General features: G+C 44.8%; 1 protein-coding gene across 4 annotated transcripts in view; it reads left to right on the top strand.

Annotated features, from left to right (window-relative positions):
* The window catches only part of ENTPD1 (ectonucleoside triphosphate diphosphohydrolase 1), a 59367-nt gene extending 36660 nt beyond the window's left edge, over nt 1-22707 (top strand). For all 4 annotated transcript variants that reach the window (XM_026050537.1, XM_026050538.1, XM_026050539.1 and 1 more), the window contains exons 2-10: nt 12978-13111; nt 13519-13636; nt 14482-14632; nt 15618-15777; nt 16447-16683; nt 17239-17499; nt 18501-18620; nt 18837-18974; nt 19090-22707. In XM_026050537.1, coding sequence (XP_025906322.1) covers nt 12998-13111; nt 13519-13636; nt 14482-14632; nt 15618-15777; nt 16447-16683; nt 17239-17499; nt 18501-18620; nt 18837-18974; nt 19090-19296 — 1506 coding nt within the window. In that variant the 5' untranslated portion in view covers nt 12978-12997 and the 3' untranslated portion in view covers nt 19297-22707. The remainder of the gene's footprint in view (nt 1-12977; nt 13112-13518; nt 13637-14481; nt 14633-15617; nt 15778-16446; nt 16684-17238; nt 17500-18500; nt 18621-18836; nt 18975-19089) is intronic.
* Nucleotides 22708-23350: the final 643 nt, after the last annotated feature.

A 23350-nucleotide genomic window follows, 5' to 3' on the forward strand; every position in this document is an offset into this window, starting at 1 on the left:
CAGGCTTGTGCTTTGCTCAGTCAAGTGGCATCATTGTAGATTGTAGCAAAAATATTAAGACTGGTCTAGATGAAATATGAATGGAAATGTGCGTGTGCAAACTAAAAGAAGCAACACAGGGTTAAAAGAATGGTCTACAATGATAACCAAGCATAACAGCAGCACCAGTAAAACTGGGTAAACACGGGCCAATGTGGTGTTTGCAACATGCCTACATTGCCTGTGTGCTGATAAGGCCCCTGCAGATCGTTTGTCAATGGAAGACTCTGATAAAGCAGGATGATGACAAGGTTGTTGCAGAGCCCAAGGGCCTTTTCTCCTCCTGTCCTAGCAGGACAGACTGGAGATGCGAAAGTGAGGAAACGGGCACTGAACAGTGACTTTACCTGGAGTTCTGAGGAGATAAAGTAAGCAAGATAGTCCTGCCAAAGCATCTCACTGTAATAACTCTTAGCTCCTACAGATGATGAAAGATCTATCCAAAGTTCTATAGCTTCCACTAAAGAGGAATTCAAGAGATGCAGTGAGGGCATGGTACCTGACACTGTTTGCCACGTGTTGCTCACAAGTCATCCTGGCTGGACCACCTGAATGCATCTTGGAGCTTGTGAATAGGAAGATGTGAATGAGTGCAAATGACAGAAATCTAGGAGGAATGACTGAAGTAATTTCTCAAAGCATATATCACCTTCCTATTCCAGAAGATTCTGTACTGATATTTGATATACCAATTTCATTTAAAACTACATTTTAAAACTGTTCTTCTTTCTTAAATGAGGAAAGTTTTATTTGCTGATATCTGGTATATAATGCTGTCTCATTACACACAGCCAAAGGACTTTCTGTTTCAAAATAAACAGTGATTAAAAATGGAATTGTGCCCAAAATAGGTTTGTGAAGACTTAAGATTGAAATATTGGGGCAAAAATATGGACAAAACAAAAATGCAAGAAAGTTGACACAGTAGGCTCAGTAATGTAAAGCCCAAAGCTGCGGCTGTTCATCTGCAAAGGCAAAAGGGAGTTCCCACAAAAAGCGTGGTGGTTTCCTGTGTGTCTGTACAAAGGATGAGTGAGCAGGTTATGGCCCAGGAGGAAACCCACTGGGGAGAACCACCTGAATACAAGTGGTATGGGCTTCCAGCCAGTTTATAAATGCCTTTTAAAGCTAGATCTCCCACATCTGCTGAGGCAGCCGCACCAATTTCTTTTTGTAGTCTGGAATTACCTTACATCTTCTGTTTCTTCTTTAGCTTGTTATTCCTTAATTCTATATTTTGCACTTCAAGTAGAAAAGCATCGCTTTTGGGGACTAAATTCTATTTTCCACATGTGTTATTGTCCCTATGAATAATTGAAGTTTGAGTTAATTTTTCATGTTTGCCTTTTTTCCAAGTTATATCTCATATTGTTTTCTGTGTAGGATGGTGGTTACCATAGATACTGTGGTTATTTATCCTTTCTGGATGTGCTGTTCCTCTTAGTAAATTGCAGCGTAATTCACTATTTTTGAGGTCTTTTCCTTCATCCATATCTGTGATGAACTGATTGCTGTTTTTGTAATGCCCTGTCATCTTGAAATGTTGTATTGTGCTTTAATATGGCGCCTAATGTACAAGATAAAACCTCTTTTCCAGCCAGTTTCTAATTTAAAAAATGGTGACATTGCATATCTGTTCAAGAACTTTGTGTCAATAATTCCTGGAAACCTGAGCTCAGCTCTTGTGCGCTATGGGTAACTTGATACAGAACAATGTTTTAGTTCTTTGTTCTCTGCTTGTGGCAAGAGAAATATTATGGAAGAAAAGTCTGGCCAAGTATTCAGCATTGGTTGACTTTAAGATAGAATCAATAATAATAATATTGAGACAGCTCTCTGAGTTTTCTCTCATCCTCCTGTTTCTCCCTTGCCCCAGAGGAAAGAAAGTGTCCTAGATTGTAGAGGTAAATGCAAAGGTAAAGCTACTGCTTGATGTTTCATGGTGCTGAGAAAGCTGACCAGGCTTCGCAGATCCTAGCAGCAGTTGAGAGAAGCATGACATGGTCATGGCATATGTTGGAACTGTCTCCTTCAGGGCTATTCTGTCCTTATCTGGGAATTTACTTCCTGTGTTGTGCTGTTCTGCTGATTTAACATCACAAGTGATGTCAAGGCAGCTCCAGGCCACATTTAAGGAATTATAAAGGGAAATGTTAGCATCACAAGGTTGTTGATTTATAAATGAATTGATTGTTTCTCTTTTGTCCTAGAGCTGATGATAAACAGCCTTTTAAATCCCCCTTGTCTGGCAGGAGAGTGAGGAAAAGTGTGGGCTCAGACTTAGTCGTGCTAATTTGCTGTGAGCGCTGCTGCTGGCCTGGGAGTCCTGGGGCTGGAGAGAGGCCTCTGCATTTCTGACAGGAGAGGACTCTGGTTTCTCTGTCCTGCTAGGTACCTTATGTGGATATGGACTCTAGAGCATATACCTGGAGGCAAACGCTATGGAAGAGTGTAGGGGTAGGTCAAGAACCTTTCTTTTTACAGTTTCTTTTGAGTAATGGAGAGCCAGTCATGCTTGGTAAGAAGCTGTAGTGTCTGTGTGCTGACTCCATTCCAGGACTTGGTCTCTGAGGCAGCTTGGGAGGCTTCCCAGGAAAGCTGCTCCATCACCTAGAAATGAGTAGGGTCTAATGCCTCCAGAGCAGCCCCTGCTATAATGCATATGCAGACATGGCAACTCAAAGCCTTGTTGGAAGGACAGGTTGTTGCAACAATCCCTTGTTCTCATTACCACTGTGTGCCAATGCTGTCTTATCTAATATGTGTCACTTTGAACTGCTTGCGTTGAGGACCTTGTAAAAATGACGAATGAAGAAATGGGAAAAAAATAAAACTCAAGGCCAAAGTATGGTATCATTACAAATGGCTTTACTTTGCTGAGCTTAATTCTCCCTGCAATTTTACTATGTCTCTTCTGCTAGTAAGAAATCCGAACCTTCAAGATTGAGATCTTTTGCCAGACCATTCATCCAGGAAAACTCCTTTGCTATTTTGTTCCAAGTTTGTATGCAGCCTCAGCCTTTGCAATGTTCCTTTCTAAACATGAGTCTTTAGGTTCATATTTAACTTTTACTATTTTCCCAATCTGATTTTCATTCCCTTTGTTGCCTCTAAGAAGCGTTTATTCTCACACATTCAGGCACTTCAGTTTTGAGGCCCTTGCCCTGCAACAGACGTTGGTCCCCTGTTCTTCCCACTGGTTGTCCCTAAAAATACCACGGGATAATTTGTTTCCTGCTATTTGAAATGGAAATAGTAGCAGCATGAGGAACAGAGCATGATATTCATGCCAAATATTATGAGCTGAGTTCTCCCTGTGGTTTGTGGGAATCCCAGTTATTAAAGCTGACCTCTAAGAAATCGGTATGTTTTTCCATAAAGCCTAGAGAGTAGAAGCATTCCTCAGCAGGAGGCAGAAACTGACCCCAGCTGTTCCCTGCATTGCACTGTGCCGTGAGGAAAATAGATACTAGTGTTAGCTGGAAGTAGACAAATCTAGAAATGTTTAATTAGAGGAATTTTTCTTATCCATCCACTTGTAACCTTTCCTCTGCTTATGGAAGGGGAGGTGGGGAGGTTGCTGCCTCACCTTGACAGCGAGTGGCCCTTCACTTCATCTGCTAGAATGAATTGCATGCTGTTGGATTCTACCCCTTCTCTTGGGGAACTCACTAGGCATTAAGATGCTCCTGAAAGAGCAAGCTGCCCTGGAAACTGCATATGTAGCATGTGTGGTAAATCCAGGTGTAGGCAGAATCCCACCCTTGGATGGTTGCCTGGGCCCCTGTGTGGAGTCTAGCTCAAAGGGCTTTGCCAATATGGACCTGTGCTGATGGCTGTGTTTGTGCTGGAGCAGCTTGAAGCCCCTTCCCTGGTGCACAGGAGGTCTCCAGCACTCTCCAGTCCCCTGTGGGAAGTGACACTGTGGGAGGCGGGCTGCTGCTCACGGTGCTCTGCAGAAGTGCTTGGGAAATGTTGGGCCTCGGTGTGCTGCAGCAGCACTGGCAGCTTGGCCTTTCCTGCATTGTATGAGGAGAGTTTTGGAATTGAGGAGAGTATTGGAATACTGCCCATCTTCTCGTAGGCAGAGTAGTGCTGGGGAAGCAAGTTGGTGAGAAGCGGTGGTGTGAGAGCAGAGCGTGGAGCCGGGAATGGGCAGCCCTAAGGAAGGTCCATGAGGTGTGCGAGTGCCCCAGCTCTGTGGCTGATGGTGGAGGGGGAAGATGAGGGCATGTGGCACTGGGAGGGTGTATTTCAACATCAGTGAGTGCTGTGGGTGTGGGAGACACTGTGGGTGGCAGTGCATTTGGGTGTTTGCTCTCTGTGGCTGGACCCTCTTGCTAGATCCTCCTGAGGGGGCCAGCAACACTCACAGTCCTCTGGGCTTTGTGTTTTTCAGGAAGTTTCTGACCTTTCTCACCCACTGTGGGTAGTGAATGATAAAAATATGTAAGGGTTGTCTTCAAGGCTGCTTAATTTGTGAGAGGGCACAGCAAGGGGAACTGCTCTGGGAGAGTGGTGCAGGAAAGGGGGGACACAGAAATGCACCTCACCTTCCCAGAGCTGCAGCCTTATCCTTAGTGGTGGCAGCAGCAGCTTACAGTTAGTTAAATATTGCCCACAATTAGTTAAATGCTGTAGGTGTGCAGAGATGAGCAACCAAGGGAATGGGCAACCAAGGCCATGGCAGGTGAAGGCAGGAGTTAGTGCCTGCTTCCAGGAAGCTGAAGTTAAGTGAATAGTAGGGCTAATTAATTTGGAGAAAAATTATGAAATGGTGATAGATTTCAGCGAATGACAGTGTAATTCCTCAAAATCAAGGGTGGTCATCTCACAGCTTGCAGTGCATTACAATTCCCTTGCTCAATGTATGTAGGCACTGATCTTGGCGGAAAAAGACATGTTAATAGAACTGAGAATTATTACCTGCGTGTATTAAGTAATACACCTTTATTGTATATTGATTATTAATGCCCAGTAGCTCTTGAAAGTGTCTTCCTAAATTTAAAAATAGTTGAGCTGAGTCAGTAGGGTGAAAATTTAAAACAGCTGAATGCAAATGCTAATCAGAAGCTATTAACATCTTGCTCAATTCCCTAAAGGCCTTAATTCAACAGTTGAGTTATGCTAATTTAAAAATATCTGCAGAAAGAGTCAAAATTAAGGAAACAAGAGAAGCTGATTGCAATTAATGCAAATTTAAAGTTAATGCAGAATGTGGTTAAAGGAAGCATTAGGAGAAATTTGTAGCTAGTGGAATTATGAAAAAGAATTTAAAGATATTGTGCACAAAAGGAAATCTGGCAGCAGCATAGGTCTGGTGGAAATTGACTTATCAGAGATATCAATAATAAAGCTGAAAATGTGCCAGCGCTTAATGTTTCTTTTTTCTGCAAAAGACAGATATGTTCAAATCATGCGATAACCAAATACATTCAAGAAATAACTTGGGCAATGACCTTTGCAGGAAAAATATATTTGCTAAATATTTTGTGATGAAATTTCCGGTTTTATGAATAATAGTAATAAATCTACTGCATTTAAACCTGCTAACCTTTGGTAGGCTACTAGCAGAAATCAGCAATAAGTTGTCTTGTAGGAGGTTGAGGTAAATGATAACAATTGTTCCTTCTGCTCTGTGGACTTGGCCTAGTAAACAGAATTAACTATCTAATGGCCATTTGTCAGGAACATTTTGATGCTTGTCGGTTGTATTTTTGTGTATTTTGGTCTTACTGTTGGGATATAAAGCAGAAGAATGTATTGCTATAGAGAGGCAATGTAATGAGCGGTGTTGGCTTCCAGAAGGTTTTGGTGGGGATGGTGAATGCCAGATGTGCAATAGCAGAGGGAGACCATAGTGGGGGGGACAGGAGAGTGTGAGACGGGCACAATTTCAGCTCCTCAAGAGATGAGGGAGATGGAGTGCAGCTGAGGCTGCCCGCTGGGCTGGAGCGCCTTGGGAACGTCTCTGGGTGGAAGGAATGTGCTCTGTGTGCCGCCTTGAATGGGGGCTTGTTGGTGGTACTGCCCGGGTCACCGCAGCTCCTGCCCATAGTGCCCCTGACATCACTCCAGCACCAAAACCGCCCCGCCGCGCCAGGGTAAGCGAGGGACGTGGGACAGGGCGCTGAGCACAAAGCCCCTCTGTGTCCCCTTCTGGCCACGCGGTCGGTAACCCCAAGGCAGAGAAGGGCCCTATGTGCTGCTGGCTCCGTTGTCGTGGGACCTTGCTGCTGCTCAGCTTCTGCAGCCTCCAGCTCGTGTGGATGGAGCACCCTGGGCTCTACTGGGAAAGCGGTGCAGGCCCCCCCAAGAAGCCTTGTACCATGTCCCAGTGTCCTTTTGTGGGAATAACTTTAAAAGGACTAAAAAGATAGGAAGTTTCCTCTCCAAAGCAGTGCTGGACAGTGGAGGGGCTGCAGGAGCAGCAGAAGTGTGAGAAAGGAGCATGGCATTAGGTTTGGGGCAGCTTGGAGCTTTTCTGGGAGTCAAGGGGTGCAGATTGTTCAAGCAAGTGTAGCTACATCCCTGTCCTTTGCAGTGTTGCTTGCTTATGGAATACTTGGAAGCATTTGTTACTAATTCACTGCCCTCTGACTCTTAGAAAATAGAGCTGGGAGAAAAGTTAAGGAGCAACTTGCAGCCCGCGGCAGGATCATCAGGAATAGTGCTGGCAGAGGAGACCCAGCAATCCTCAGTCTCCTTCCTTGTGCCTTACCCGTGCTTACTGCCAGAGGAATTTTTCTGAAGTCTAGCTTGAAACTCCACTGAAGTTTAGGTTTAATACTTCAGTTTTTATCTCCAATGGACATAGAGTAGTGTATGTTCTTTTATTTTTTTCTGCCTTTCTGTGTCTGAAGACTGTTCTCTTGTCTCACTTGATCTTCTCTTTCTAAACTAAACAGTCTCTTCATTCAGTCTCTCATCATAGGTCAAGTTTTTAGACCTGTGATCTTCTTGTCCTCTTCTGGAGTTTCTCCAAGTGGGCTACGTCTTTCTTGAAGTGCAGTGCCCAAAATTGGGCATAGAAGTTCATATGAGGCTTTCCTAGTGTTAAATGGAGGGAGGATTGCTTGACAAACTACTCTAGCTGCAAGAATGTTCTCTCTCCAGCTACTGCTTAACCTATTGTTCACCACTATTTCTTTGTGTGATTTGATAATTTCTCGGTGTTATAGTTACTTTTGTGTGCACTAAACTGAGTTCGATGTTTTCTACGGACTGTCTTCCCCACTTGTAAAATTTATTTGGAATTATAGCACTAAGTGTGCTTTTGTTCCTATTTGTGTGTTTTTATCACAAATAAAGAAGGTGCCTTTACGTTCTGTCCTCCAGCTGATTTACAGTAGCATGTGGTACAGGGCAATTAGTTAAAATCCTCTGTCCAACTCTCTGGTCTAGATGTACATGAGATTACAGGTATCTGGTACTTGTAGATAAGACTGTGACAACAGTCAAGTGTCTGTAAGAGGTTCTGAGCAAAATATATGACATTATTTTTTCATAAGCTTCTACACAGCCTTCTGAGGAACCTGAACAGCTGCGTTTTTGCAATTAATTTTGGCCTGAAACAGGTGAGTTGCATTATTTTGAAAGCTAACTCTCCCTGTGTAATGTGGCCAAGTCCATGGGAGTGTTTGAGGAGAACATGCAGATGAAAAAGGCAGCTGAAGGAATGAATAAGAGGAAGTCACATGGGGGCAGAATCAAGAAACGATGTACAGCATTAAACTTGGAGAAACTTTTTTCTAAAATATGGAGAAAAAAAGGCATTATTGGTAAATGAAGTAGTTTGGCTTTTCCAAGCGCTTATGAACTTAAATTTTGATCCCAGTGAGTTTAAAGGGATGCGTTCTAAATCAGTGCCTCGGAAGTTAATGCAAGTTCAGCATACTTGCTCAACAGTTTCCTGGACAAATTTAATAATTACAAAAGCTCACTCCTCAGTGGAACATAATGCGGGTCGCCCATGGCCACCCTTGGTAGAACAGCCATGCTGGCAGTTTGCATCCTTTTCCTTTGCTGTGACTGCAGCCAGAACTCGACAGCCACAAGCTCTAGTAGTTAATAAATATGCACACAGACCACCTTATCAAAGTTGCTCTCTGCTGACCTTGCTGGGGTTTGTTTGCAAGCACTGCCTGGCAGCAGTCCTTCATTCAGGTGCCTCTGGCTGCAGCTGCCACTCAGGCAGGCAAATTGTTGCCCCTTGCTTTAAAAACACAGTGGCTACTGGTTTGTTTCTATACTATTCCCAGTTTCTGGGTCTACAAGAATGCATGTCCCAGTGGTTTTGCAGCTTGAGGAACTCTATAGAATATATTTGTACTTGCTGGGCTATGTGATTGCTTGAGCAGCCAGCAGTTCTTCTCCAGGAGAAGGAAAGTGTGCTCGGAAAACCAGTCCCTGGAGAGGCTCCCAACAGATGGCAGGAACTTCATGGGTGATCAGCAGCAGAGTTAATGTCAGCAGATAGGCAGGGTTAATAAACTACTGTCTTGTTCTCCCCTATACTCACGGGCAACAGACTGACGTGTTGGACCTTCTCTTCCTCATATCTTGTAGCATAGCTAATTTTATTAAATGTAATCTAGTGAGCATGAAGGTTACAGTGGGGAATGTCTCTTCATATGGTTACTGAGCCTTTGTGGTCTCCTGTGATCCCTTCTGTAACAGGCTGGCTGTGGGTTTCTGACAAAAAGAGGAATCATCAGCTTTACCTGTTATACTAAGTCAGAGCTTAGAGCTGTATTATGTTGTATTAGAGGTATTGGGTCACAGTTCGGTTATCTGAACTGAGCATACAGACCTCTGGCCCATGGCCTTGGACTGTACACAGCATCTCTTCTTGACAGTCCTAACCTCAGTCTTCATGTCAGCCTCTGTTATTGCAGCTCTGGAAGCAAATCAATACTTGATTTCTTTTAAGATTTATTCCTCTTTCTTCTTGAGTAAGAAAGCAGGAAGAAGGTGGGCAGCCCTGACTAGGAGTAACTTCTGGCTCCCAGGCATGCTGGTGACTTAAAGCAATTCCAGCTGGAGGAATGGATTCCTGTTTGCCTTGAAGAGTGTCAAGACAACAAGGACAATCATTTGCATTTGCACACAGCTGCCTCACGTCTTTCCTGAGAGCAAAAGGGTTTGGGTAGTAAAACTGCTCTCAGCTGAAGTGGTTGCCAGTGTCACTCTGTTGATGGCTAACTCAGAGCCAGAAAAGTTATTAATCTGTTTATGTTCTGGGCCCAGCACCAATCACTGGATGGAGCTAATGGCAACCTTGAGAAAAAAAAACAAAGAAACCAAAATTAGAAACAGGCAGAGATGCCTGAGCTGCTGGGCTGTGCTCCAACATCTGGAGAGCACTAGATGCCTGTGCAGCTGGGCAGGACTGCAGCACCAGGCAGCTGCAAGCTCAGAATAAAGAAAAGCACAGTAACTTGCTGTGGATATGTGCAGCCTTGCATGATTTTTCTTGTCACCACTTAGCAGGCAGTGTGGGAGAAAGCATAGAGATTTGTCGCTATGGGTTTCCAGAGGTGGAAGTTTGTCCCTCCTCAATCTTTGCCTGAGGAAAGCTGCTGCTGGAAAAGTCCTAGGGCTGGTGAGTCTCAGAGGCTGGCAGTGGTGGTGCCCAGCACGCTGGATACTGGGCAGTGTTCGGCACTTGAGCAGTGCTCCTGAGCAGTGATCAGCAGTGTTAATGCAGCGAGCTGGAGATGTCCAGGAAATAAACTTAGTCCTCAGTGCAACACCTACTGTAGTGCCTAGACATGATGGAGGTAACTAATCGCATAGGAAAGGGAACTTGTTCCAATACCCTTTTTTTCTGAGCAAATGGCAGGTGAGTGACTCTTTGTGATTTTTTTTAATGCATTAAGTTCTGTACCTAGCTTTACAGTGTTTCTCAGAAAAAAAAAAAGTATATTTAATACTTTTATGAAGGTTAGTGTTTTGCTAAGTTACCTTTGGGACAATGCATATCACTTTTAGATACACATTTTTGTGTGAAAAGTTTCAACAAAACACTGTTTGTTAGCATCAGGGTTTAGGCAGATCAATGCTCTGCTCCAGGATGCAAAAATGAACTCTCATAACTACAAGCCATAGAGCCCTGACAAGGGTTCATGATACTGAGTTAAAATTCAGCAGGCAGAATTCATGTTGAGGGTTAAGACAACAATATGTGTTGGAATTAATAATAAAAAAAAGCCTAATCTCAGGTAAATGCAGGATACAGATAACTAGCATTATGTCTGCCTATAGATAAGGATTTTCAATGTCTGTTTACTGAAATAGTCTATTTTAGTAGGGGGGAGGGAAAAAAAATCTGATTTGGTGCTAATGTACTTTGTTGTTCCTGGAAAAAAAAACAGCAGGTGAACAATCCTGATCACAAATGAGCTTGAAAATCCCTGAGCAATGCAGAGGTTGCCACCCCTCATGCCTGTGGTTTAAACACCTCGCAGAGCCATTACCAGCCACCTCAAGGCGTGATCTCAGAGCACAGGCGGCAACACGAGGATTTGCTGTGCAGTTGTCAGGGATAGCTTCAGTTTTCAGGCCCGCTGGCTGCACAGCCCCAGTGTGCAGCTTGCAGTGCACTAAATCATCTGTTTGCGTTCAGTTTCCTCATGTTACAGTAATGTTGTCTTCAACGGGAGCATTCAGTGCTGTCATAAGCTGAGCTGGTCGCTATCTCCAAGAGGAAAAATCTTGCAGATGTGGTACTCTGATTTCTTTGGCCGCCTCAAGCCTTGAGTTTGGAGGCATTTTTGCAGTAAAGCTGTGTAAAATACTCTTCCTTTGCTGTCCAGGATATGCACTGCCTTATTTTTTTTTAAGCTGCTTTCTTGGAGCTTTTGGCAAGCACTCTGTGCTTCTCGCAGGCACTCACCAAAGCGACACGCTTCCAAACTTCACAGTTTGCCTCAGTGGATTCACACGTGAGTGCGATGAGAGTGAGCCCAAAGCTCCAGGCCAGTGTTGGGTTTCTTATGAACCTGCCTATGGAGGTGATTTTCAAGGCAAATTCACATAGCACTTTCAGAGGTCACATTTTTGCTAAGTAGGTGGGAAGAAAATACTTGTCTGCGAATGTAAAGCCAGAGATTTCTGCTGCTCCATTCCTTTTACTCATGCAGGCTAACTTCTAAAAGTAACCCGTGGATTTTGGATCATTTCTAAGGCTGAGTAACATTTTGCCTCTATAGTTTTGGTGCCTGGAAATAACCTCCATGTCAACACAGAACCTGTTAGTGTTAGAAGCTGTTCGTGTGCAGGACTTGACAACTCTCTGTGTTTATGTGGCTCACTGTGGAGCGCCTGGATTTGGAGCTTTGACGTAATATGGCCTGAGGACTGGAGAATGAGCTCTGGAGCTCAGGCTTTGGACACAAGTCAAGCTCAGTTACCTTGCATTGAGTTTGAAAATGGAATAATTTGCCCAAGTTAAGGTGTTTACTTTCCCATAAGTGTGGTGACCCGTAGCGTACCCAAAACATGTGCTAAACATGAGTGTTTGCGTAGCAGAAGTAGGTGTGTTTTTTCTTTTCCTTTTTTTCTGTAATACCTGTGTGAGCAGTTGAACTCTCAGTGCTTTTGCATCTGGAACATCAGTGATGTAAGAAATGAATTTCATGCCGTTTCAGGCCATAGCGGGAGCAGACATGTCCCCTGCATTGCTGAAGCTATTTGTTCAAGCTGTAGCTGTTGAATTTACAAGTGGATTATAAATGTGAAAAATACTTTTGCTGTTACTCTGTCTATAGCTTTGTGCAGTATTTTTTTTATTAAATTTTATTAAATATATCAGGTATTTTATTAAATATATCAGGTAGGCTGTCTATGAAGTGAGAATTTCTTCATGGAACATATAAATGACATCAAGATACAAAATATATAGATGTGGATATATGTATTCACAATATATATCTGTTGATTCTCAGAGCTCAAATTTTGGTTCAGATTTGGTTGGTGGATTATTTCCACCATTTATAAATGGCTTTGTTACAGAATTCTGCTAACCATGTCTTTTCATACATAGAAAGTGACTTTGCTACATAGGTCACTTCAAATAAATTAAGGAATGAGATTGTTACTAGTTTAAATGTTTTGCAGTGAGTGTGGTTTTAAAATATAGTGCCTAAAATATAATAATCCATAATTTTAAAATGAATGCAGAATAAACAGAATCTGATCCTGTGGGATGTGATATCAAAAAAATCTCAGTAGGTTTCTTAAAAAAGCTATGGAGTGCAAATAATTTTCAGTGCATCCATTGCCAAACCGTAAACCAGAGCTGCTTAAACTGTGACTGAAATGATGCATCTCCCGAGTACCTCGCTAGTGATGAGGGTGATGCAAGTTCTTACAAGTGCTAGAAAATCTCAAAGCACAAATATGCTATGATGAGTCGTCAGAGGAGTTGAAGCTTGTGCCTCCCATGCTGTCTGTATGTCAGCAATATGCAATGTTCTTTCAGCATCTTGGTGATTATTGGACCTAGGGCACAGCCATAACAGAAGCTGCTGTTTGTCTTGTGTCACCGTTTTTTCTATACCATGGCTCAGTCTCATGCAGTTATTTCAAGGACTAGGTAACCACAAGCTCCATCTTCCAAGTTCTGCATCGCCGCTGAGCACAGGGCAGCCTGTGGAGATGCAGCACGGACCAGCTGAGTGTGTCTGTGGGACAACAGGAATGATCTCTGCCTCTGAAATCCTGCACGGCGGAATGGAGCAGGAGACCAGTTCAGGGGTGGGCAAAGGTGGATGGGGATTCAGCTTGCCCCTCTTCAGACTCGGCATGGAGCAGTGGCATTTAACACAAGCACGGATGCTGCAGAGCAGGGAGGGACCATGGGAGGATGCCTGAATACCTTTGGGGTGAAGTAGGATGGGTACTGGGATACTAACAGCCCCCTTTTTTTGCTGTAGTCACAGGTACCAAACGAAAGATGTCCTGGACGAGAAAGATTCTGCTCCTCCTGGGGTTTCTCTCTACTTTGGCTGCAGTCGCTTTAATTGCTGTAGCAGTGACCCAAAACAAGCCACTTCCAAAGAATATTAAGGTATTATGGGGTGGGGTGCTTATAGGAAAATAAGTGAAGCTGGGGAGATAGGGGCCTGTGTGCTCCAGGGCACCTCACTGTCCTTGCTGGGTCTGCTCAATCTTGGACTCCCTGCACTTCAAGCATCTCCTTTTACAACTCCCTAGCAAAACCAGATGTAGCTTCCTAGAGGATCATCTCTTGAGTGATCTCTTCTTAAGCCTGCAGTCCCGGTTTTGCTAGCTGTATGCTTTCACATCCTTTTGATGGAAAAGTTGAACTGAAACGCTACTGATAAAACTAATGAGACAGCATGTTCCTACAGCTGCCAGAGTTTATTTCTGGTCCCGCCTCCGCGTGTGGGACCAGCACATGCATGTCGCAAATTCAGGGGCTCAGATACGATGGTGCATCTGTTTTGTCTGCAGTATGGGATTGTGCTGGATGCAGGGTCGTCCCACACTAACCTGTATGTGTACGACTGGCCGGCAGAGAAGGAGAATGATACCGGAGTGGTGCAGCAGGTGGAGGTGTGTAAAGTTGAAGGTAAGAGCAGGAGAGAGCTGTGGAAAGGGCATGGGATGAAGAACAGATAAGGCAGCCTAAAAAGCTCAGGGGATAGAATCTTGGAAGGAGAGGCCAGAATATGCGGAGCATCTTTGGTGCATCTCCGCTTGCTTTCCACTGGAAGCTGTATGTGCCTGCCTGTCCCAAGAGGAGAGTTGTTTTCCATCTTCCCTTTTGGGATGCTTGGAAGAAAGTGGTTTTTGGAAATAACTACCTCAAAGAACACACTTTCCCTACTCTAGACTGTGCTTGCCCTCTGCTAAGGCCTTTGTGCAAGCCAGGCAGGATGCTTGGTGGCCATGGTTGCTCAGCTTTTGCAGAGAAAATGGCTTATCTTTTATATAATCCTTAACTGTGTGGATATTATACTGTTGAAGGCTTAAAAGCAGGTATAAAATGTGCATCACTGAAGCCCTGATTGCTAGTTTCTTGTCTGCCCTTCACAGACGAGGCGCCAGCACCGGGTGCTGCGGCTGTCCCCACGTGCGTGGGGCTTCCTGGCAGCTCTTGCAGGCAGCGCTGCCCGGGCTGGCACAGCAGAACGGGGAGCGTTGCCAGGCGCGTGTTGGTTACAGAAGGGGTTGAGGTTTTGTAGCATTTGCAAAGGTCCTTAGGAAGGGGAAGAAATGGTAGAGATGGGAATTTCTTGTTCAGTGAATTTATTGAAGTTGATGGGATAAATCTCTGGCTAATGTGGAGACATACGGTGGTTAAATCTGATGCTGTTGCCTCTGATAGTGACGAAGTTTAACATACAGGACTCTGGGGTTGTGCTTGGAGACTGTGAAATTAAATATTCTGATTTTTTCATTATTTTCCCCCAGGCCCTGGGATCTCAGGTTACTCCCAAGCCACGGAGAAGGCAGGTCCCTCTCTGACGCAGTGCTTACGGAGAGCTGAGGAGGTAATTCCCCCAAGCCAGCACCCGGAGACACCCGTCTACCTCGGCGCGACCGCTGGCATGCGGCTCCTCAGGTACTGCAGCCTTGCGGCCGCGGCCCTGCGCAGCACCGAGCAGGGCGCCCCGGCGGTGCCGCTTAGCAAACACCCCCACCCTGCCTGGGACCTCAGTCCCGTGCAGAAATGCAGCCCTGTCTGAGCTCTCGCTGCGTGAAGCACTTGGAAATGCTGCAAGTTCAGGCTTTGGCCAAATACCCTCTGCTTCCCCTGCAGTCTCCAGGTCAAGCCTGTCCTGCAGTCTCCCTGTGCCTTGCCCTGCTTGCCCAGCAGATGCATGTCTCTCTGCTTCCCCTTTCACCAGCACCCACATATTCTGCAAAGATGCTAGAAAGGTAGTTGCCTCCAAGCTGGCATATTGAGGGGATGCTCAGGCATTGCCCACAGTCTAGTATTAGGCTGCATCCAGGATTTTTGTGCCCAAGAACCTATCTGATTTCTGCAGCTGTTATCAGTGGATCTGGTAAGATCTTGCAACTCCTCACACATCCTGGCTCACATCAGAGCTAAGGTAATTTCTTAATCATATGTCCTTCTTTAATTAGGATTTTCATAATTATTCATGATTTTTATGGAAGTGCCACAGACCTGTTTACTGATGGGACAGAGGGCTAATCTAATGTCTGTTGCCAGTGGAAACTCCCCTGGGTTAGCAAGTGGCATGATTTTCCTCTGTAAGGGTGATGGTGGATATTGGGAGAAATATCCACGGTGCAATAGCCTCCTGCTTGGCACATGCTCCAGGAGAGCTGGGGAGCTCTGGCCTCTGCTCCAGTTTCTTCTCAGCTGTGGGGTCGGTAAGCACTAGGGCTGGTGGCAGCTGAGTGAGGTGTGACCCAGAGAGGAATTAAATCAGTTGCGGCTGGATACATCCCTATGAACTACTTGACTAGTCCATGATCATTAATTTTTATTGGGGGGCTGCAGTCTGCCCACTCAGGGTAAAGCCCATAGGTTGCAGTGAGCAGTCAGAGATGCTCAGTCCTTTCTTCTGTTCATCCAGCTTGGAGAATAAAGATGCTGCTGACAAAGTCCTGTCCTCGGTAGAGAAGACACTACGCTCAGCTCCCTTCAGCTTCCAGGGTGCCAGAATCATCAGCGGTCAGGAAGAAGGAGCCTATGGCTGGATCACCATTAACTACCTGCTGGGCAGTTTCAAGCAGGTACGGTATCAATGCCAGGTCTGTATTTGAACCATTGGCTTAGAACAACTTGTAAACTATGCATTGCAAGACGGTGTTGTAATCATCAGCTTCCTTTTTAAGCTGGTCTAAACCAGGAGTTTGAACACCGTGCCTCAGCAGTTATCATAAAATACAATCCATCCGCTCCAGCTTACTAATTCCTGTCGAGACACTCAAGTGCAGTCAGGCTTAAAGCACTGAAAAAAACACCAATATCTTTCCCATGGATCCCATGGCATCCTCCTCGCTTCCGGTTCTAAAATATTTCTGCACCTGAGTAAATATCAAGAAAGTTCCTCTAAACTTCTTGGTATTTAACAAGGACTCTCTACTATAGAGCTTATACGTTTTGAGGGAGCTAAAACAGTAAGCTGACTGGTTTTTTTCCACTTAACAGTTGTATTAGGTTATATGTTCTTAATCCTCATGTGAACACTCAAACACAATCCATCTGTTTTTCTGAGCCTGCATCTTGTTCTGTCTTATTCCTCTTCACATCCTACCCCTTCACTGTGAACTTTCTTTCCTGTGTTCTGTGCTGTTTCTCTCCTCCTAAGCCTTTTGCCTTATCCTTGATTTTCTTTATTTCTTGAAAATATGTCCCTTTCAAACCTGATGCACCCATCATTTGTAATTCTTTTTTTTAAGTCTGGATGGAGAAAATTTCTGCATATCCTAAAATCTAGAAGTGAGACCTCAGGAGCACTGGATCTTGGAGGCGCTTCAACTCAAATTACCTTTGTACCAGATGAAACTCCTTATGAGTCTCCAGAGAGCTGGCTGCATTTCCGTCTCTATGGCAAGGACTACAAAGTGTACACACACAGCTTCCTCTGCTATGGGAAAGACCAGGCTCTGCAGCAGAAACTGGCCTGGGACCTACAGGCAAGTACATCTGTGGTTGCAGGTGGAGATCCTGGACCCCCAAACTTTGGCGTGCTGCTTTGGCACAAGTTGTTCTATCTCAGCTAAATGTCTCATCCTTTAGATTGCATTTGGGAAATGTCATCAACCTCCATAAAGACTGGGGCAAAGCTCAAGGAGGTAACAGCTAAGATTTTTAAAAGGACTACTTATTTGCGGTGTCGTGATCCTTAGGTATGGGATAGCAAGAAAACTGCAAATTAATTGAAGCAAATTAATAGCAAATTAATTGAAGTATGCAGGGGAGAGGTGTTTTCACCATCTCTGAGAATCCCAGATACACAACAATTTCAGACAGTATGGCTGGAAGTAATTTGCCCAAGGTCTTATAGGGAGGCTGTGTTAAATAGTAGTACCCACATTTTCCAATTTGCAGCTAATGTCTTAAGACCATCCTTGCCACTTTGACCTGACATGTGTATCTTAGTGTGACACATAGTGACAAGGGCCTCTGGAAACCCATCCAAGTGTTACTTGAGGGTGGAAGATAATTGCTTGGGTTTATCTTTCTTACAGACCATTGAGAACAGCAGCCTCCTCGATCCGTGCTTTCACCGGGGGTATCAGCGAACTATAAATATAAGAGACTTCTACAGAAACCCCTGTACATCTGCTGAGAAAAAGCAACTTCCTTTCGACCAGCTGCACATACAGGGAGAGGGAGATTATCAAAAGTGCCGAAGAAACATCCAGAATCTTTTTAACAAAACTGGCTGTCCTTATTCCAGTTGCTCCTTCAATGGTATATACCTACCTCCATTACAGGGGGATTTTGGGGTGAGTCTATGCATTCTTCAGCTCTCTATAACCCACAATATCAGAAGAGCAGAGACTTAGTAATGCTAGAGTGTATTCTCCATGATTGGGGCAGGAAATCATTTACAAGATGACTTTTGGGACATGTAACTACAAAAGCAGCCCTGCAGTTACTGTGAAGATGGAGCTTACTAGGACTACCTGAGTAGCAACATCAGCCTAGCAGCGCTGCAGCATTCTCATTTTAAGCGTTCTTCTGTAGCCATCTTCTTGGCATGTTCCATGTACTGATTTATTTTTCAAAGAGTCCTTTCCCAATGGCCAGCTCCAAAGGTGATACCACTGCTCCTGCAGGCCTTGTCTCATGAGTAAAAGTGATATCTGATCTGAAATTCACCCAGAAGGGTGTGAGCCTTACTAAAACCAGGCCTTCTGTTTGAGACACAGTGAGGAGACAGTGCCTGCTCTGAACACGTCATGCTTGACACCACTACACTGAAAGACAGTCCTAGAGCTGCAAGTCTTTCAGTGACTAGGAAGGAATGGTTGGGGAGAGTGTTAACACTTGCATGCTTTGTTTGTAAGCTTATTCCTACATATCTGTTGTTGGCCATGGTCAGAGATGTGTTATTTGGGCTTTGAATCATCTGTTTGGATCATGTACAGTCCTTTCAGACTATTGTCTGTCCTGACTGTAGCAATATTGGTTGCACATCTCAGTGATTGCAGTTGTGACTAATGCTGTTCACTAGGTGCTATGATGGCACCAGCACATAGAGGAGGGATTTACTGAAGTGCTTCAGGATATTGTGGTTAGTGAAGTTCTTCTTTCTGGTGTCCTTAACTGTCATAAACTGAGCAGTGTATGTGGAAATGACATTGCTCTTGAAAATATATCTTCTTCGGTGTGTCTGTGTGCATTTCTTGTATTTCTGCATCTCTTCAAAAATGCTACTTGTGGAATTTCCATTGGTGTGCTGGTGCTGTGGCCCTGTCAGGTTCAAATGTATTCTCTCCTTCAGGCTTTTTCTGCTTTCTACTTTGTGATGAACTTTCTGAACCTGACAAATGAAAAAAGCCCTGTTCCTCTGGACAGAGTGGCCAGCGCTATTCAGAGCTTCTGTGCCCGGCCTTGGCAGGAGGTGAGTAAAACTTATGGCAGCAGCTGGGGCTGCCTCTCCGTGGCAGGTTAGAGAGCCCACATGGCCAGTGCTCCTGGTCTGTTCTGTAAGACCAAAAGCTTGGTGTTAATTTCCTAGGCATGAGTAGGAAGGTTTCCCCCAGCACCTCCTGTGAACACTCAAATGCAAGTCAGAGCTGTGAGAAAACAGCAGCTTACCTGACTTTTCTCTCCCTAGGTGAAACCAGAATATCATCAAATAAAAGAGAAGTATCTGAGTGAATATTGCTTCTCTGGGACCTACATCCTTTCCCTCCTGCAAAATGGCTACGAATTCACTGAAGAGAACTGGCAAAGAATCCACTTCCTTGGAAAGGTGTGTTTCTTGGTGGAGGCAGCTCTTCACAGCCTCTGCTGTATGTCCTGACCCTTCTTCTACCAGGGGCGGTCCTTGCTTCTCTGATGCTGATCTTGTTCCTCTCCCGTTTCAGATTGGCAGCAGCGATGCGGGCTGGACCTTGGGCTATATGCTGAACCTGACCAACATGATCCCTGCAGAGGAGCCCGCTGTGCCCCCTCTTTCCCATGGCAGCTACGTGGGGCTCATGGTGCTCTGCTCCCTAGTGCTGGTGTCTGTGCTCCTGCTTGCCTGGCTGCTCTTCCACAAGCCCAAGTGCCTGCAGAAGGGGATTGTGTAGGAAGCACTGTGGTGGGGAGAGGGTCCATGGCAATCCAGCTGGGTAGGCCTCGGAGCAATCCTGCAGAGCTGGCCTTGTACTGCAGAGCCCTCTTGCCTCTCACTAAAGCTACTGACTGTGGATAAGGGCATTGATTCCTCCTGACTCACACTTGCACTGACAGATGTTGGGACACCAGGCTCGCCATCATGCTGTGCCAAGGACAGACAAGCTGGCGTCACCTTCTTGACTGGGTCCTGCTTTCTTCCACTCAAACTTTGCCGCTTGTTGTTTTTTGCCTTGCTCACAGCAGCGTAAAGATAAGAGCGGCAGAAATCATTGGGAGCCAATGCTCCTGCAAGTGTAATCTCAGGGTCGCACGTGCCACCGAGCTCGTGGAAGCGATCGCACATGGGGTGATCTGGCTCCTCCTCCAGTGAAGCAGTTCTCCAGAGCCCATCCAGGACAGACAGTGCCGGCACACCCCTGGCTCACCTCCCCATGCCCTTAGCCCTCACAGCTCCTCCAGCTGAGTACAGTATCCAGCTGATCCCACAGAGACTGGCCGTGCTCCTCTGGGCTGCTCTGGTGCAAGAAGGATGGAGGAACCGCGTGTGCTCCTGGCCACCACACTCAGGGGGCTCGGGCAGGTGTCTGTTCCTATCACAGAGAGCAGGAAGCCTATTTCCCATGTCTTCCTGATGCTCTTGCTGGACCAAAGCAGGCTCGCTGTTATGCTGAGCTATTCCCATGTCCTTAGGACAATTGTATACATCAAGACATGAGTTTCCCAACAGGCATTTCTGAAGTTTGTTTGTATGAGCCGTTTGAGGAACGGCTCATACTGGCCAAGGATCCCAGCCCAGGAGCTAGTATGTGCAACTACAGGTACTCTTCTCCTATCAACATACATACTCCGAAAAGCCATTCTGTCTTATTGTGCTGATCATCTATCAGCCTGTGATCCTGGGAATATGTTTATTAGTTCGTGTTCCTTTTTGAAAAAAAGACATCTGACAGCAGTTAACCAGCACAAAAAAACCCACCAATTAACTCTTTGCATTGACAAAATTTCCCTTCTTCTTAGCTTATCTTAGAATTAATATCTCCTAAATGCTGAGGCTCATAGGTTCACACAGTGCAGCCCATCTTCTAGCACTCAAGTAGGCGAATGCCAGTGATCAGGTTTATTCAACCACTTCTATTGTTCCATCCTCTGGTCCAAGAAAAAAGAGAAGTAGTAAGCTGGAAATCCATGTTTATAATGCTCAGAAACCACTGGTGCCTGTTTACCTCCCAAGCAAACTTCTCCCTTTCAATCTGGGCTAGAGGCCCAAAAAAGGATGTATTGTGGGTGAAAAAGGAATGGCAAAGACCTTTCCCTGTTTCCCCAAGCAGAAGCTGCAGAAGGGTCAAGGGAGAACATGCACTTATAAACCTTCTTTCAGCAAGCACAAATGGAGCCTTGGGGCTTCTGTGCTCACCCAAGTTGTTCCCCTGTGCAGTGAAGGCCAGAGTGAGTCCTCGAGCCACTTCTGCTTTACATCTAGAAGCAGGAGCTTCAACTTACTGAAGGTCATGAAAACAAGGGAAAAAATCTGTCTTACCATGTCTTATGGTAAGATGTATGGGCAGTTCGCTCTTCTTCCAAAAAATCTGTGTAATTTGTTTTCTGTTTAGTTTCAGCTGCTATTGGATCTTGATCAGCACATTTCAAAAAGATGAGTAAGTCTTGGCTATCAAAATGCCCCCCATTTTTTTTCTTGTTGGTGCTTGCAAGTCATCATCCTATCATATTAAATAGATTGACCTTCAGTCTGTAAAGTGCTTTGTCCTCACCTCTCTTGTAGCTCTTCAACTTTTTTTTTTGAAATTTTGATATCTTTTTAAGTTTGGATACCAAAGTTTGCAGCAGTTAAGTGGCAGTAAATTCTGTAATAGTATATATAAAAGTAATACCATTTGTTAATGCTGTGTCCCCTCATATAGCTCAGGGTCAGATCTTTCTGAAGAGAATGTTTCATGTGGGCTATTTTATTCAACTGAAGTATTGCCACCAGGCCTTTTCCTTTGCTCTAGCATTCCAGAACAGTCACTGCCTTGCAATGTTATCTTTTAACCTGAGATATTTTGCCTTCCAAGTGGCTGTACTGAAATGCATGCTATTCAAAGAATAGTGCCCTAAGCAAGTGATCCATATCAACCCGCATGTGATCTTTCTATGTACTGTTTATCCATTTACCAGTTTTTGGTTTATCTGCAAATATATTGAGACGTTGGGATTCATCTAGAACTAGTCTTCTTTGTTGTTTTCAGCAAAGATACTTAGAGGAGAGATTAATGGTATTTTGGGCTGTGGCTGGAAGCATGTGAGGATAATCAGAGCTTCTTCAGGTCCACAGTGAGCTCTTCTGATAGACTGAGCTCCAGCCCTCCTTCCAACTTGTTCTCTTATCTGCTTTCTTCCTTGTTTAAGGAGTATCTGTAAGCAGAGTGTGTACCCTGGAAAAGTTCCTCTTGCCAGCAGGCAGGTCCTTCTTGCTGTCCAAACAATGTGAAAAAGCTACAGAGTGATAATGCATCTCTGAAGCTGCCACTGCTAGCTAGTTGTCTGTGGTGCTGGAACTCACAGATCCATTGGGAAATTCCTGAAACTGAGGCAGAAGCTCTGTGTAGAAATGGATGTGGAGAGTAAGTTTCTCCTGGTCCCCAGGAGGTGCTTAACCTAAAGGAAAAAAGGTCAAATTAGAACCTGAGTGAACGGTTTTGTGAGCGTTTTTTACTGCAAGTTCCATGATATTGTTAAGCTTAGATTCTAGAGCCAAATAGATCAACTGTCATCTCTGCTTTTTCCTGCCCACCTTCTCTTTCTGTCCAGTTTCAAAAGAAACAAGTAGGATCTGCAACCTTGTATGTGTGACTTAAGTGCAGCCCCAAGGCCCCAAACAGAGATAAATGCAAAGAATATAATTATTAGTGTTTTTCTTAAACCTTATCATTTCACGCCAATTTTGAAGCAATCTTTCCTAAGGAGATACCAGAGGTGATTTTTGAAACTCATTTGAAATGGGTAAGGCTGCAGGACTGGCTGACCAAAGGCATCCTGCCATAGTTTGTATCACTAGCTGCACTTGAACCCTTCCAGCAAAAGGTATGATTTTTCCTCTCTACAATTGCAGGACTTGCTGTTATCTAGGGAGCTTACCCCAGATTACCCCAGGCCAAAGAGTCTAAGTGTCCAATTTAATAAAAAGTCACTCCTGTGCTGCATTGGACTCAGATGTTGACTCAAGATCATAAAAGATAGGGAGTGGATTTTTCCAGGGATGTCAGAGAACAGTAAGATAGTGTCACATCTCCTGTTAATGCTGTTGATCTGCCTCACTGGTAACTATTTGTGCCTTATTTCTGTTTAATAGCTTCTGGCTCTGGTACAGTTTTGTTCTTCTAGATTAAGAAGTCCTTTAACACCATGTGTTTTGTGTTATGAATATGTCAACCAAGTCCTCTGGGTTGTCTAGAATCTAGACCACTTGGACTTGCATGGTCTCTCCTGTCTCTGTGTCTCATGGCAGGAGGCCCTGTGAGAACCTGCAGGGACTTGGAATGAGTTTCCTGAAGTGTGAGGCCCTGATGTCTCTGGCTTCTGGCTTAGATGTCTTTTCAGGAATGTTCCCTGGGTGGGACTTGACAGCTTTGCAGGAGCAACCTGGGGCTGGGCTTGGTGACTTCTACAAGCTTGCTCCCTTGTCCCTGTCACCAGGGGTGAGGGCTGAGGAAAAGTTAATGTGGGGCTGAGATTTTAGGGGAGACAAAAAGTTCTGGAGGAACCCAGAAAATGCTGTTTCCTCCAGCACTCCTACACCTTTTGTAGAAAGTGGCCAGTGCCCACAAGATGATCTACACAACCTACACCCGCCTTTCTGACTTCTCTGGCCCTCTTGCCAAAGCACAGCAAAACCACCCTGATGACTTGAATTCACTGTTGGGTGCAGAGCGCATGGAAGTAGTCATCCCTACTGCAGGGAGATGCTTTTTGGGTAACGTGAGTGTTGGTTGGGGCTCATCTTGTGCT

Source organism: Nothoprocta perdicaria, unplaced genomic scaffold (genome assembly GCF_003342845.1).
Source record: "Nothoprocta perdicaria isolate Ctin4 unplaced genomic scaffold, notPer1 scaffold_7, whole genome shotgun sequence".
Taxonomy (NCBI): Eukaryota; Metazoa; Chordata; class Aves; order Tinamiformes; family Tinamidae; genus Nothoprocta; species Nothoprocta perdicaria.